Source organism: Acomys minous (assembly GCF_964271855.1).
Source record: "Acomys minous genome assembly, chromosome: 15".
NCBI classification, from domain to species: Eukaryota; Metazoa; Chordata; class Mammalia; order Rodentia; family Muridae; genus Acomys; species Acomys minous.
Genome location: NC_140497.1, coordinates 64373528 through 64391313, shown reverse-complemented (window position 1 = coordinate 64391313; position 17786 = coordinate 64373528). Strand labels below are relative to the sequence as shown.

At 38.3% G+C, this 17786-nt stretch overlaps 1 protein-coding gene across 1 annotated transcript in view; it reads right to left on the bottom strand.

Moving 5' to 3' along the window:
* Positions 1-1224: 1224 nt before the first annotated feature.
* Positions 1225-17786, bottom strand: part of LOC311584180 (elongation factor 1-alpha 1-like) — a gene marked incomplete at its 5' end in the record, with an annotated part of 73300 nt that continues 56738 nt past the window's right edge. Inside the window, 4 exon segments of the mRNA XM_084758289.1 lie at positions 1225-1431; positions 1434-1704; positions 2288-2725; positions 2729-2858. Coding sequence (XP_084614415.1) covers positions 1262-1431; positions 1434-1704; positions 2288-2725; positions 2729-2858 — 1009 coding nt within the window. The 3' untranslated portion in view covers positions 1225-1261.

The window sequence follows — 17786 nt, the reverse complement described above, 5'->3', positions numbered from 1 at the left end:
TGCATTTATATATTTTTTTTGTACAATAAAGTTATAAAATATTTCCGCCCAACACCTCCCAGATCTTCCCCACCTCTCTACTCACCAAACTTCAAACTTGAACAGTTTTTTAAAACATGTGTTTTCAGTCTTCCCACAAGTAAATAATATAAATTGATTTTACTTTATTACTGATCCTCAGCATGGCCTTTTAGTTGGTGAAAAACTTTAGATTATAAAGCATATTAGGGATTTTATCATATTTAAGGCACAACAGAAGCTATTAATAGATACAATAGTTAGAACATAGCATTTTATATCCCAGAGAGCAATGAATGAGACTTCCATATCCTAAGCTTCCATATCCTATATATATATATATAGTGTTTAACATAATAAATAAATTTTAGGGTGAGTTTTCTGAATTGGTGGCATTCAGTGTTTAAGGCTTCAATAAAATAGGTATGAAATGAGCTTAGTGTCCACAAAATGCATAATATAGATGCATCATTTAATTGAAATTCAGTGTTTATAATAGTAACAAATATCTTAAATTGTTTCACTTAGGCTGGATGCAGACATCTCTCATTACTTATGTTTATTGACTTTTTGCAGAAGCATGTTAATTATAATCCCATAAAGTTATTTAAGGTATCAAAAATAAGGAAAGCATCATACCTATGACCAAAATATTTCAATATTATCATGAACCACACCTTACACAGCAACCTGCCCTAGACCCTTTTCAGGGACTCTAATGCTGCCACATGGTGCCAAGCCTCAGCTTCTCTCCATGTCTCCATCATGCCTTCAAAACCAGTGCCATTGGGGAGATGCTTATACATTACCAAGTACAGCTCTAGCTCAAGGTACATACTGGACCCCACTACAGCCTTCAGCTCTCTGCTGGCCTTGAGTAAACACCTACCAGTGTATTTCTTCTCGGTGACCCAGGCCTTTTCTTTCTTTTTATTCTCACTAAACTTGTTTTGATGGGTCTTAAAATCTGTGACATATTTTTGGTCAAGTTGTTTCTATGAAAAAGTACTGATTTTGAAAAATAATAACTTAAATCATACACACACACACACACACACACACACACACACACACACAAACACACACACACATACTGGTCCACAAACATTCTGCTTTCCTTCTGAGGGTTTTACGATGCACTGTTATCATTAGCCAGACTTTTACTATTAAACCTAAATGGCCAACTGAGACATACAGTCTCACCACTGATTAAGACTGGGGTGGCAGGTGTTAGGGATAATATTCATTTAGCCTTCTGAGCTTTCTGGGCAGACTTGGTGACTTCGCCAGCTCCAGCAGCCTTCTTGTCCACAGCTTTGATGACATCCACAGCAACTGTCTCTCTCATGACATGAACAGCAAAACAACCCAGTGGAGGGTAGTCAGAGAAGCTCTCAACACAAATGCTTGCCAAGGGACCATATCAACAATGGCTGCATCACCAGACTTCAAGAATTTAGGGCCGTCTTCCAGCTTCTTGCCAGAATGATGATCAATCTTTTCTTTAAGCTCAGAAAGCTTGCTTGCTATGTGAGCAGTGTAGCAACCCAGTAGAGGAGCATAGTCATCATAACTTGGATGGTTCAGGATATTCACCTGAGCAGGAAATCCAGGTGCTTCCATTGGTGGGTCATTTTTGCTGTCACCAGCAACATTGCCACGTCTAACATCTTTAATGGACACGTTCTTTTCTTTTTTTTTTTAACATACATATTTATTTTATTACATGTGAAAAAACAAGCTATATACAACAGGGAGAATCATGAATTACATAACTTACATTCACAATGAATTGGCTATTTGTATTTGTCAAACTTGAAATAAACATCTTTCCTCTCTTGTTGGGTCTAAATTTCTGAATGAAATTCAATATCCATCATATCTCATCTCTATTAACTTAAATTCTTTATCTTGACCTAAAAAGTTCTTATCCCCTAACCAACTAAACTTGATTGTAAATCTAAACTGTCTGGTATTCAAGCCCCCTCAGAGACTTGAGAAAGGATACCTAACTTAAATACCTGAGTTAACCACAAGTGCAGTTTAGCAGCTTTCATAATGAAAAATGACTGAGACAGTTTACTCCCCGAACAGTCCCCCAACCCTCTCTATAATTTTGGAGCCTCATCTTCAGCCTTCTAGCCCAATATCTGTCAGACTTATTCACAAGGCAGGGACTGTTGAAGACTTCCTTACCCAGTCTTGGCAGAGTTTGGCCATTGACTCTGCCTGCATCATGGCTCAGAGGTTAAGGGCAGATGGACACGTTCTTTACATTAAAGCCTACTTTGTCCCTAGGAAGAGCTTCACTCAGTGTCTCAGGGTGAATTTCAACTGACTTGTTTTCTCTTGGCATATTGACTGGAGCAAAAGTAACCACTATGATAGGTTTGAGAACACAAGTCTCCACTAGGCCCACAGGGAGAGTGCTAATATCATTAATTTCACACACATCTTGGAGGGGCTGTTGCAGGGGCTTGTCAGTTGGAGGAGTTGGTGCCAGGATATAATGCAAAGCTTCTAGTAGTGTGATGCCACCGGAGCTGCCATCTTTGCATGTGACTTTCCATCTCTTGAACCAAGGCATATTGGCACTTGACTCCAGCACGGTTTCACCATTCCAACCAGAAATTGGCATAATTGCTACCATGTCAGATTTGTAGACAATTTTCTTAATGTAGGCGCTGACTTCCTTCATGATTTCCTCCTATCTCTTCTGGCTGTAGGGTGGCTCAGTAGAATCCATTTTGTTGACATGAACAGTCAGCTGTTTCACACCTAGGGTGTAAGCCAAAAAGGCATGCTCACAAGTCTGCCCATTCTTGGAGACCTGGTCTTTTCTTAAACACAAGTAATTTCTGAGCTTCTGTTATCCATAGTCAATTTTATTAGTAAAAGGAAAGGTTTACTTTAACACTTCTGGCCTCTTCTTAATCACAGTTCATTCATCACCCTTTAACGACAAGAAACACAGATTTTTTTGAAGCTCAAAATTTCAAGCAGCTTATTAAAGTCTTTACTTCCCTCTTAAACTTTATAATCCAGAGTTTCATTGTTTGCATTGATCATATAATTCTCATCTTTCTAGTTCTTACAGTACAGCCAACTGGTTGCTAACCATTCATCACTTTTCTAGGCAAAAACATCAAGTGCCCCTACATTCTACTCCAAAAGAAATGACCTTGTCTTTCAGGAGGAGTCATACTGGCTTTGGTCCTCATGGCTTGTTTTACCTGCTCTCCTATAGTACTCAAAAACACCTACCTAAAGGTGCCTGTCCCATAGTTTGTTGTCATCAACCAAGAATGCTCCGCAGGCCTATCCACAAGCAAACCTTGCCAAGGATTTTTTTTAACTGGGGTTCCTTTTTTTCCAAATGACAATATTTTGTGTCATATTGATATAAAATTTGCCAGCACTATAGTAATAGTATAAAGGAGAAAAATGAATTGCTTCTGAAATTTAGACGTGGTTTTAGTGTGACCTGCTCCATTTCATGTGTGGGAAACTTGCTTTGAAGTGTGGCAAGTATGAAAAGTCTTTGAGTTGGGTCATGGTGGGACATAATTGGATCACTGAGAGCATTATCCTAAGAAGGAACTGATCCAGTATTCATGAAACCTTGGGATATATATACATGCCAGACTGACCTTAGTAAGTCCCTTCACCTGTCTCTGGCTTCCTGTTCACCATACAAATTTTTCCAGTGTCTGTGTACTTCTGCCATAATTCCAATATCTATGATGTAGAAAATTCACAGATCACATGATATTTAAACTTTCAGCTGCCTAGACTGTGAACTCAACAAACTTTTACTTCTAAAATATCCAGACACATGTCTTTTGTTACAGTAACAAAAAATACAAATAGGGTCTTTACTTCCTGTGTCTGTCATAGGCCTGGGCGAAGCAGGGACCCAGGAAAAAGGATAATGGTAGACTGAGAAACTAGATTCTTATTTTCCTTCAAGAATGAAGAATTTTTAGTTTCCCGCTGTCATTTACATATTATTTATCCAGATACTAATGATGACCTGAAAATAGAGCTTGAGTCAATCTTTTTGACCTCTTTATTGAAGTTCCTCCTTCCACACTACTCTGTCCTTGTGTTCTTGGTTTGCTCTGAAGGACATTTCTCCTAGGCCTTGCCTCAATGCTTACAGTTTTCCACAGTCAAGAGGCCACCCGTTTGGGTCATAGTTTTTATCTAAGAAAGGAATTGCAGGACATTTGGTCCTCAACTTTGAGTGAAACATTCATCATCTGTCTTTGACTGATACACATTTTCGTAAGCTTTTTTTCTATTATGTTATCAGTTGTATTTAACATACGGTGTTCTCAATCTTTCCTCCAAATCTCTACACATATATAACATATATATGCAGCTTGGTCATCATGTGAGTCCCCTAACATTTGGAGAAGGAGCTGTCTCTGACTCTGCTGCTACTTTTGGAACCCTTTCTCGCAGCTATGCTGCCTTGCCTGGTCTCAGTGGAAGAGGATGCTCTTTGTCCCCCTGTGATTTGATGTGCCAGGATGGGTTGGTACCCAAAGGGAGCCTCCCCTTCTCTGAGGGGAAGGGGAGAGCAGAGTGGAGGGGAAAGGGATGTTCTGAGAGTTTGAATGGGGAGGGAAGAGGGAGGTGGCTGCAATCAGGTTGTAAAGTGGTTAAATAAACAAATGAATGAAAAGAAAAAAGAAATAGTATTCTAAGAATTAGCATACCTTTAACATGCATGTTAGGACAATGTTATTCTTTCTTTCTTTCTATCTATCTATCTATCTATCATCTATCTTTCTTTCTATCTATAATCTATATATCATCTCTGTGTATCACCTATTTATCATCATCTGACTTTTGCAATGCTGCATATTGAACCAAGGGCCTTTGTCATGGTACACAAACATTTTTGCTACTAGACAATACCCTAAGCCTTCCAATGCATATAATTTCTCTCAAATAAAACCTATTATCTCTTGGAGTATGGTGCTACGTGCTTATAATTTCAGAACTCACTAAGCAAAGGAATATGCATTGTGAGTTAAGGCTCAGTCTGAGATATACAGCATGATCTTGTCTGAAAAGTCTAATCACAAAATAAGACTGTCTTCCCCTACATAACCTGCACAAAGCGCAATCACATCCAAGAATCCTAAATTCATGAACTGTTATGCAGTAAAGATCAACTTTTCAGGATTTTACTCTCTTTTTTGAAAGGGGTTGTAATAGTCTAGCATTGGCAGGACAGTCCTGAACTTTCTCCCGACAAATGGAAATGCACATTTTGTCTACTTTTCCCTCTAGTCCACAACAATGTATAAAAAAATAATTGTTTCACATTCTCTTGCCATCTGGTATATGGCATTAAGATCAACTGCCTTTTTTTTCTACTCCTGGTAGTTTGAGGCGTTTTCCTTGGCAGCCAGGTCATGCCATCTGACTCTACTCCTGTGCCTGTGAGAGACATCTGGAAGAGTTGGCGGAGACATGTTTGTGCTTACTGCTAGTTGGGTAGAAACATACCATAGCCCCTTAGTTCATCTGTAGACTGGCTTCATTCCTACAGAATAGCTTCCAGGGCACTTGTTTTCAAAGCCTTTCCCTAACTTGTTTAAGATTTGGTTCTTTTCCAGTTCTTGCAGCTGTAGGTTAGTAATATGATCACATTAGAATTGAATAACTATGGTTTGAATTTTTGTTCTTTTAGTTTTGTAGACACATTATAAAGTGCTTAGGAAGTAGCTCTTTAATGTGTGATAAACATTATTCAATAATTCTAATCTAGTTTCGATATAATATATGTAGTTTACAGTCATGGGCAGATCGTAATATGAGGTAAGGGTTTGATTTGGCATAGTTTATGGGACCCACTAGTTGAATTTAGAAAGAATCTTTTACTACATTTAGCATCTTTGGAATTTCTCTGCACTTCACCAAGTGGCAACATTAGATGGCACATTATTTATTTGATCCTCTCAAAGAGTCAAGAATATGATATTTGTGGATTTGAAAATAGGTAAACTAAGAGTGAAGAAAAAAGAATGCGGACCCCCTAGTAGGGTGAGTGGGTGCTGTCTGTGACATGGACTCTGTTGCCTGCTCTTTATCACCTCATCCTAACTGGGCTTCCTTGCCTGGCCTCAGTGGTTGAGGAGGAGCACAGTCCTGATGAGCTGAAGCAAGTTGTTGTTCTTGGTGCTCCCATTTTCTGAGGACAAGAGTTAGGGTGATAGAGGGAAAAGTGTGAGAGGTAGAAACCATGAGGAGAGGAGGGAGAGACTACAACTGGGATTTAAAGTGAATATATAAATTAAACCACATACGTACACAACACACACACACACACACACACACACACACACACACACATACCCACACACGAGAGAGAGACAGAGAGAGAGAGAGAGAGAGAGAGAGAGAGAGAGAGAGACAGAGAGAGACAGAGAGAGACAGAGAGAGACAGAGAGAGACAGAGAGAGAGAGACAGAGAGAGAGAGACAGAGAGAGAGAGAAAGAGAGAGAGAGAGAGAGAGAGAGAGAGAGAGAATGCTGCTTGTTTACATCCTGTAAGAGGTAAGTATAATTTCAACAAAAGAAAAACAGGTTGATAATCAATTAAGATTATGTTTTGAACTAATTGTTTTCATGTTTTTATATTTTGTTTTACAAAATATATTTAAAAAATCAAAATATATCAACTTATATTCTGCTAAATGACCAGAAAACAAACCATTATGTACCAAGTACTCATAATGAGAATTTTCCCTGACACCATCTTAGCTACCTTTAGTTACATCTAACATAAAAGTGTGAATCAAACTAGTTCCTGAATACAAGCCAGTTTATCTGTTACTTTCCCCCAGATAAAAGCCGTCGAACCATAAAAAGGAAAGTGTCCTCTTGTTCACTTGGTACGTTAATATTGCTGCACAGCTTTCCTGGTGTGACACCATTGTCTTCCGTATAGCAGAGCTTTCACCAAGTTGTTGAATGTGACTTCACATTATACTACTCATTCTCTTTATTTTTACCACAAACAGATAGGCCACCGGTATCCATTCTTTGCATGTGCTAGTATTGAGCTAATTAAATAAGTGACTTCTATTTTTAGGGGAAGCATTTCTTCCTCTTCATTATATTCTTCTGAATATCAGAAAACTTACACTCCTATATACTATCATGAAATCTCAATAAATTGATAATCACACATTTCAATTCATTAAACATATTGTACGTAATCTTAAATTATAGTGTTATAATGTTTCAAGAATTATGAGGTATATTAGTCTGTGCAAAATAAATACTACTTACATATTTTATTGCTTCATTCTGTACTTCAATAGTGAGATATTGATAAAAAACTCTTTTAAACTTTCTTTTACTTTTCTGTTATTTTAAAATAAGATTTACGAAATGAATTTATTTCAAAAAACATGTTGAATTCTCAAGAAAAAGGCATTCATCCTTAGCTAAATTGAACCATTTCTTTTCCTCCAGATGTTTCGTCTTAAGTACAGGAAAAAAAAAAAAAAGAAATCTCAGAATGAATTAGAAAAACCAGTGATAATGCCGGCAACCACTTAAAACAGGAAGAGACAGAAACTAATTAAAATTTTATTAGAATTCCATGTATAATTTCATGAATGTTTAATTGATTGCTACTTCCCTTATGGTATTGGGAAATATTTCAAGATGGAGTGAAATTCCCAACCTTATGTAGGAAAAATGAGTCTCAATTCAAACCTTAAACCCCTACCCAGATCTAGCCATTGGACAGAACACTCTCCACAGTAGAGTGGAGAGTGGGATATTACTTTCTCACATACTCTGGTGCCTCAACTTTGACCATGTCCCCTGGAGGGGGAGACCTGGTGGCACTCAGAGGAAGGACAGCAGGTTACCAAGAAGAGACTTGATACCCTATGAACATATACAGGGGGAGGTAATCCCCCTCAGGAACAGTCATAGGGGAGGAGAATAAGGGGAAAATGGGAGGGAGGGAAGAATGGGAGGATACAAGGGATGGGATAACCATTGAAATGTAACAAGAATAAATTAATAAAGGAGAAAAAAATTAAAAAAAAGAAAAATAAACAATTAAGCCAATTTAAATAACTGCTATAAATATCAGCTTTTGGAAAATCACTAAACTTACAAAATTCTGGAATTCCTTATATGATAATAATATCACATTATCAGGGAAGACACACTTTAGACAGTTTTCTTTCACTTGTTGAATAATCATATGTGTGAAAATTGTGGCAAAAGCTCTATCAGGAAGTTTCCTTTGTGATGAATCTCATATTCCGACAAAATTATATAAGAATTCAGTCCCTATTGTATGTAGTTTGTATTATACAAGTGTAATAAAATAAATACATTTAAAAAACATGTTTTTGTTTTGAAAAAAATAATTTAGCAATTATGTTTTCATAGAAATACTTGGAAAAGTGATCAAAAGGTGTCTTGACCCTTTATGTAAAAAAATCAGACACTAGAAAATATATATGCTTTGTAGTAGTGAGTATATGCTTCTGCTTTAGCTCACGGTCATAAGCAGGAAGACATGTAGATGACTGTAGAAGAAACAGATCCGAGGCTCAGCCTCACATTATTACAGCCTCTTCTACAGTTATTCTACAAAAATAGTCCACAAAAATTAACCCATCCTTATGAAAACCATCCTTTTGAATGTCTTGACCCTTATGAGGTTTTACCTTGTTGTACTTGCACAAGTGGCAATCATATTTCATCATCAGTTCCAAATGATGGTTAAATCACAGAATGTGGGATAAGGATTAAGTGAAAAAAATTTGTTTTAAATCAAATTATTTTTAGCTCCGAGTGAAAAGGAGTGAGACTCTTTTTCTATAATTGAAACATTTTGGCAAATGATGTGGTTGTGGCAAATGTCTTCACAAACCAAAATGCTTGTTACGTGTGAATACTTGTACATATAAATTTTAGGAACCTACATTGAATAGTAAATAGACTCTCTGCCCTGTTAATTTGTAGAAATAACAGTTCAGACTCTAACCATTAGAGAAAATTAATTTGAGGTCAGGTGTGATGATACACAACTTTAACCCCAGAATTCAGGGAGGCAAAATCAAGCAGTCCTCTATGATATCATGGTCAAGCTGTCCATATAGAACCAACAAAACAAAACAAAACAAAAACAAACAAACAAAAAAACCCAAAACCAAACCAAACCAAAATAAAACAAACAGGTTTTAGCTTTATTTTAAAATTGTGACCCACATAAGTGACAATACTTCTTAACTTGTTTTTGTTATTGTTAGTTCTGGCCACAAATGTTCTTCTATAATTTTTCTTACCTTCCAACCAAAAAGTGAGGGTTATTTTTCTCCATTATCTTGTGAATCAACAGGATAATTTAGTGGTTATGATAAGTTTATTATTGCAGAAGAGATAGACTATGCATTAGGTAAAATTTCATAAAAATAAAATGGGTTTTACCTCATTTCCCATATTTGTGAGAAGAAGTCCAGGCAACCTAGAAAGGTCCCATGTAGTGTTTCACCAATATCACTCACCTAGTCTTTGAACATCAGTTACTACAAAGAGTATCAGAGAATGAGACGCCATAAAATTCCCGACTTTATAGCTCAAGCCAGCCTAGAGGACAATGCACCCAACAGAGATCACCCTTGAGAAAAAAAAAATCCACTGAGAAAAATCTAAATTTGCTTTCCAAGTCATGCAAATGGTTGTTTCAAGCTACTGCAATTACTACGTAGACTTTTAAAAATATACATATTATGATTATTATTATTTATGTCTATTAAGGCTAACATAGAACTGTCATTGAAATAATTCCTCTTTTCTGAGGGCCACGTGAAGTCTCATGTAGATGTATTAGGTGTGTGTGTCTGTTTTGACTAGAACTATGAGGGAGTATTTTTTAAGAAAATAAATGTAGTGAACTTATTTAAGTCTTATGAGAAAAGACAAAAACTGGATGGGCCAAAGACAGGTACCTCATGGGCCTTGAGTAGGTAGAGATACTTACATATAATAAAGAAGGTATTACTTGAACGTGTAAAAATAGTTAATGTGTGCAGTGGTACAATGTTTCCTAGGAACTGCATCTAACATAGTAATGTGAGAAAACGAAAATATGATAAATGTGCTGCCAACTTCGAAGTAACTAGAATGACAGCCATAATGAGGTGAGCAAAGAAGGTCATGGAGGTAGGAAAAGGCAGAATGCACCAAAGAACTAAAATTATAAAATTCTTAGAAGAAAATGATAAGTTAAGATGTAAAGCAAGTCTGAAATGAAACATCCCTTTATGTGTCTTATATAACCAATCTGCAAAAAGTACGCTCTAAAGACAGGATACTGGCTCAATTTCATCATAGAAAACCCAAGTATGTATGATTTCAGGAACATTAGTGAATGTGGGTTTTTAATGTAATGGAGTAAAATCAAGGAAATTTATAAGACATTCACAGATTCTTAAAGAGAATACTGTTGGTCGAAATATTAATAGGATGTTCTAATAACTATAGAGGTGTTATCAAAACATAAACGGCTTTTGGAATATCAGATTTTCTACAAAATTCAACAACTTGTTATGCTCAAAGAACAGTGATGTGTTGTTGGAAGCTAAACTAAATCTCAGAGTGTAAAGTCAAGATTTGTCCTGTGATGTGATGCCCAGCTAGATTTTAGAATTTCTGTTGTATGAGATTCCTTACTGTATAAGCTATATTTTTCCTTCAAATTTTGTTACTTTTTACATATGTTTATTTAGTAGTGTGGGAGTTGACTGTGTGTGTGTGTGTGTGTGCGTGTGTGTGTGTGTGTGTGTGTGTGAAAGCATAGGTGGCATGGTGCATGTATGGAGACCATAGGGATTGGTTCTCTTTTTTCACCATGTGTCTTTACCTGCTGGACTTTCTTCCTGATCCTTGGCATTTAAACCTTTTACATAGTAAGTTGTGTTTCCAGAGGGGAAGATAGCTGTGTTTACAGTGCATGTTTTTAGTTTGCTGTAAACAGTTTTGAAGAGGGCGGGCTTGAGAGATAGCAGGACAGAAAAGTCTGCTGCAGATAGAACCAAGTGAAATCATGAGATCCCAGACTTAAGTCCTGAAGCTATTGCCCAGATGAGAAAAGAATTCAGGAGATCCTGGGGAAGGAAGCTTGATTCTGCCCAGGGCCCATGATAAACTGTAATTCCCAGACACCCATAAGGTTCTAGAAGCATGCATGTTATTGCACTAACTTAAATTACAACCTACACGATATTTATTAAGGATCTATTCAGCTCAAAAAAATTAAACACAAATCTTCACCTAATCCTTATAGCAATGTATATATATGTATATATATACACACACATATATAATATTTTAGTTGATGATTAAAATACCCTTTAAATTACTAATTAATAAGGTGTTTAAGAAACACTGGCAAAATTTCACATTTAACAGTTGCTGGGTTCAATACTCCTGTTCAAGCAATCTTGCTCCACAACATGTGCTTTTAGTTATTAAGCTTTCTAGTTTTTGTCATTTATTGAGCACCTGTGTTATACCTAACACTGAACTCAATGTTTTAAACCAAAATCACTTTATTATTCTTATTATTTAGTAGTTCACATGGAGCAACAGAAAGTTCTTTGTCTGAAGTTATATAGCTTAAGAGTTGCATAGTAGACTGTGAACTTCAGAGTCCACTGACACCTACTTTTATTTTTTTTCTTTCATTTATTTACTTATTTAATCACTTTACAGGCTGTTATCAGCCCTCTCCATCTTTTCCTCCTAGAAACACCCTCACAACTCTTCCCCTCATTCTTCCCTCTCCTTATTCTATGGGAAGAGAATGGCCCAAGGGCTACCCAATATACCACGGCACCACAAATCTGAACAGGACTAAGTGCATCCTCTCCCAATGGGGCGTGCCAAGGCAGCCCCGCTGGGGAAAGGGACCTAGAGGCAGACAATAGAGTCAGAGACATCTCCTGCTCCCAGTGTTAGAGGACACACAGGTTCACCACACTGCATATCTGCCATATATGTGTATCAGGGCCTAGATTCAGCCCATGCATGCCCTTTAGTTGGTGGTTCAGACTCTGTGAGCCACCATATCCAGGCTACTTTACTCTGTAGGTCTTCTTGTGGGGTTCTTGATCTCTACAGCTCCCTTTATCCTTCCTCCCACTCTTCTACAGAATTCTCCAAGCTCTGCATATGGTTTGACTGTGGGTCTCTGCATCAGCTGCTGGGTGAAGCATCACAGAAGACAGTTACGCTAGGCTTCTGTCTTCAAGCATAGAAGAGTATCATTCATAGTGACAGGGGTTGGCTTTCTCTCATTGGATGCGTCTCAAGTTGGGCCAGTCGTTTGTTTGCAATTTCCTCAATCTTTGTTCCATCTTTATCCCTACACTTCTTGTAGGCTAGACAAAATATGGGTTGAAGGTTTTTAGCGTGGGTTCTTGTCCCCCTCCTACCACTTGAGTCCCATCTGGCTACATCAGGATCCTTAACCTCGCCTGGTAAGAGTCTCAGCCAAGGTCATCCTCATAGACTCCTGGGAGCCTCCTCTGTCCAAAGAATGCTTGCAGCTGTGTGCATTCTCTCTCCTGGGCTTCCCACCACTCTCTGCACACCTCATGAGATGATCTATTCATTCCAACTTGCCAATTAGACATTACACAAAGATATTACTATTTACGGAAGTAAAAATGATATTACATAAAATGATTTCAAAGCCTTTGTTTAATGTATATAGGTGTATAATTACATATGATTCTATATTACATACACATAAATGTACAGTCATTTAGTTTTTACAGGCACTGTGCTAAGCATTATACAAATATAAGCTCATCTGATACCTAAAACAATGACACCAAGTAAGCACCATTATTTTTCTCATGTTAAACTTACATAATGATCTGCAGAAAATCTGTTAGGCATGTTCCTAAAGTCACACACCAGATTAGTATGAAACCTAGGATATGAACAAAATTTATTTTCAGAATCCACACTTTTAAATAGCATGATACAACTACATGTAAAATATATCTCCCCTTTGTGTCACTAGGTAAATTTATTAGACTGAATTATTCTTTGAGCCATTAAGAAATAAATTTCATGTGTTAATTAATTAAGGTGAAATTCGATGAAGAACAATAAATGTTTTATTTAAATAAAAAGTTACAATGATATTGAGGAAAAAAGCAAGAACATTTTAAAACAGTGTGTATCTCGAATGCCCCATGGGCATCTGAGGGTGCTTAAAAAGGATCGGAATTTTTTAATGACTTAAACAACCACAGCATGGATTCTAAGGGAGGCACACTGCAAATAATACATATGCAAATGACCTACAGGAATTCTTTCTAGTGGTTCTGAACACAACTTCTTATGTTTCACATTTAAAGACTTTTTTAAGGTCAACCAGTCTGTGCCTGGCTGATTAACTGGGATGAAATCTCTATGCTGGTACTTTTTTTTTTAATTGTCTAGGTTCTTTTCTTTTCATCATGGAATTAGATGTTATCCCAGGATGCTTTGGATTTGTCAAGATGACAACACATTCCTACTCTGCCTTGGATTTGACACAAAAGATATGTTCTCTTTGGATAACAGACACTGAACGACCCTTTACTCATTATAATTATATTTTTTTCATTATAAAACATTATAAATAATTTCACTTGGAAATGTATTCTTGAAGAGATGGGAAGTTACCGTTACATAAACTTCTGGACTCACCTTGTGGGTTTCTCATTTTAAAAAATCATGTATGAAAGATCCAAGATGGTGGCGAGCAGTGTGGACTGTGTTTGGAAGCTCCAGTGAACAATTCAGGGAATTGCACAGATTTCTGAGCCAGGAACACCAAGGTCCCCACACCACGGCAGCAGGGGTGCTCCACAGTTTGGAGAAACCAGGGTGCGGAGGACCTGCTTGCCCCTGCACATGGGAGGAGTGCGGATTTTCTCGGATCAGAGCAGCAGCGGCAGAGACAGCAGTGTCACCAGCGGCACCAGCGGTGGTGGCTGAGGTTTGCAGCTCAGAGCCTTCCAGTGGAGGCGATTGGTGTGGTGGACAGTGGGAGTTGCTGCAGGAGAGGGGAGTCTGGACAGGATTTGGGTGTCGTGGTGCCTTGAGACCCAAACTGGACTAGTCAGACAGTTCAGCCCCAGAGTCCTGGGTTTGCTCAGTGCCCTGTGCCATGGAGACACTGGCTCAGCTCAGCAAGCAATACTGCCCGAGACACTAACTCAGCGCAGCCACAGCTCCCCTGCTGTGACACAGGCTGAGCCGAGTGCTCACTTCCACCCTAGGCACCAGCTCAGCGCAGCCGCAGTTCTCCTGCTGTGACGCAAGCTGGATGGAGCACTCAGTTCCACTCTAGGCACTTGCTCAGTGCAGCCGCAGTTCTCCTGCTGTGACACCAGCTGGGCAGAGCGCTCAGTTCCGCCCTAGGCACCAGCTCAGTGCAGCCACAGTTCTCCTGCCGTGACACAGGCTGGCCAGAGAGCTCAATTCCACCCTAGGCGCTAACTCAGTGCAGCCGCAGTTCTCCTGCGGTGACTCGGGCTGGGTGGAGTGCTCAGTTCTACTGGTGGTGCCAGCTCAGGGCAGCCACAGTTCTCCTGCTGTGGCAGACAGTTCAGGCCCTGAAAATCTAGCTGAGCTCGACGCGTGGTTCGGGCCCAGTATCCCTAGCTGGACTTGGCAGGAGACCCGAAAGGCTGTGGATACCTTGGCCTGATCCAACGCTCATTCAGAGACCCAGAACAATTGCAGGACCCACAGCAAAGGTGAGCTGAGGATCACTGGCTGTGAGAGCCCAAAACGACAGGGCTAACCTCCTGCCATCCACACCAGTGAAGTATCAGAGCTTCCAGCCTACGGAAATCGTGAGAAAACAAGTGAATCTATCATCAGACTCCCTCCACCCAACTCTGGAAGTTACCCAACAAAAACAGAGACAGCAAGATGTCTAAAGGACAGTGTAAAAACATATGCAAAAAAACCCTCAAAACAACATGGCATCTCCAGTTTCCAGCTATCCCAAAGAAAACAACCCAGAGAACTCAAATACAATGGAAACACAAGAAAATGACCTCAAATCCTTGGTAATGAGGATGATAATGGAGGAAACAAATAAAATTCGAAATCAGATGCAGGAAAACACAGCCAAGCAGGTGGGAGACATAAAAGAAGCACATAGAGTGGAACTGGAAAATTTTCAGGAAAATGTAAACAACCAGATAAAAGAAATAAATAAAATGGTTCAAGATCTGAAGACCTATAAAGCGACAATGGAAGAAACTCAGGAATATACAAAAAATCAGATGAAAGAAATCAAAAAATCTGTTCAAGATATGAAGATGAAAATGGATTCAATGATAAACACCCAGACAGAAGAAAAATGAGAACGTGAGACCTCAGAGAAGAAGGCTAATGACCCAATGCTGAGCTTTTCTAACAGAATCCAAGAGATGGAAGAACAAATCTCAGGTCTAGAAGATACAATGACAGATCTTGAAAAAAAAAGCCAAATCTGGAAAATTCCTGACACAAAACATCCAAAAAATTAAGAACACCATGAAAAGAAGAAATCGGAGGATATTAGGCATTGAAGAAAGAGAAGATATCAGACTCCAAGGCCCAGAAACTATTCTCAACAAAATCATAGAAGAAAATTTCCCCAATCTAAAGAAAGAGATGCCTATAAACATACAAGAGGCATACAGAACACCAAATAGAATTGACCAGAAAAGAAAAACTGCCCGTCACATAATAATCAAAACACAAAACATACAGAACAAAGAAAAATATTAAAAGCTGCAAGGGAAAAGGGCCAAATAACATTTAATGGCAAACCTATCAGAATTACACCTGACTTCTCAGCAGAGACCATAAAAGCCAGAAGGGCCTGGACAGAGATCCTGCAAACCCTAAGAGACCACAGACACCAGGCCAGACTACTTTACCCAGCAAAACTATCAATAACCATTGATGGAGAAAACAAAATATTCCATGACAAAACCAAATTCAAACAGTACCTATCCACAAATCCAGCTTTACAGAAGGTACTAGAAGGAAAACTCCATCCCAAAGGGTCAAGCTACAACCAAAACTACTCAGGAAATAGATAACTATACCATGGCAAAAACACAACTACACAAACGTTCGACTGGAACCAACATCAAAATTAAGACTCTTAACAGTCACTGGTCATTAATATCTCTCAACATCAATGGCCTCAATTCTCAAATAAAAAGACACAGACTAACTGAATGGGTGCATAAACAGGATCCAACATTCTTCTGCATTCAAGAAACACATCTCACCCATAACGATAGGAATTACCTCAGGATAAAAGGTTGGAAAAAAATATTCCAAGCAAATGGTCACAAGAAGTAAGCAGGCATAGCCATTTTAATATCGAACAAAATAGACTTTCAACCAAAATTAATCAAAAGGGATGAGGATGGACACTTCATACTCATCAAAGGTAAAGTCAACCAAGATGACATCACAATTCTGAACATCTATGCTCCCAATACAAGGGCAACCATATTTGTAAAAGATCTGCTAAAAAAGGCTTAAACCACACATCGATCCCCATACAATAATAGTGGGAGACTTCAACACCCCACCCTCACTGAAGGACAAGTCACTGAAACAGAAACTAAGCCGAGAAATAACATCATTAACCAATGCTATGGGTCAAATGGATCTAACAGATACCTATAGAACTTTTCACCCAAACAAGAAAGAATATACCTTCTTCTCTGCACCCCATGGAACCTTCTCCAAAATTGATCACATCGTAGTTCACAAAGAAAGCCTCAACAGATAGAACAGGATTGAAATAATAATACCTTGTATTCTATCAGATCACCATGGGCTTAGGCTGCAATTCAACAACAACAGAAATAACAAAAAGCCTACACGTATGTGGAAACTAAACAACTCTCTGCTAAATGACACCTGGGTCAGGGAAGAAATAAAGAAAGAAATCAAGGGGTTTCTGAAATTCAATGAAAATGAAGGAACAACATACCCAAATCTGTGGGATACATTGAAAGCAGTGCTAAGAGGAAAATTCATAGCACTAAGTGCCTTTAAAAAGAAATTGGAAGCATCGCACACAAGCACCTTAACGACACAACTGGAAGCCTTAGAAAAAAAAGAAGCAGAAACACCCAAAAGGAGTAGACGTCTGGAAATAATCAAACTCAGGGGTGAAATTAACAAATTAGAAACTAAGAAAACAGTCCAAAGAATCAACAAAACCAAGAGCTGGTTCTTTGAGAAAGTCAACAAGATAGACAGACCATTAGCCAAACTAACTAAAAGGCAGAGAGACAGTATTGAAATTAACAAAATCAGAAATGAAAAGGGAGACATAACAACAGACACCAAGAAATACAAAGAATCATAAGATCCTACTTTGAAGGCATATATGCCACAAAATTTGAAAATCTAAGGGAAATGGACGATTTTCTTGATCAATTTCACTTGCCAAAGTTGAGTGAAGAACAAATAAACAAGCTAAATAGTCCCATTTCCCCTACAGAAATTGAAGCAATCATTGATAGTCTCCCAACCAAAAAAAGCCCAGGGCCAGATGGCTTCAGTGCAGAATTCTACCAGACCTTCAAGGGCAAGCTAATACTGATACTCTTCAAGCTACTTCAAAAGATAGAAAGGGATGGAACATTACCAAATTCATTCTATGAGGCCATAGTCTCATTGATACC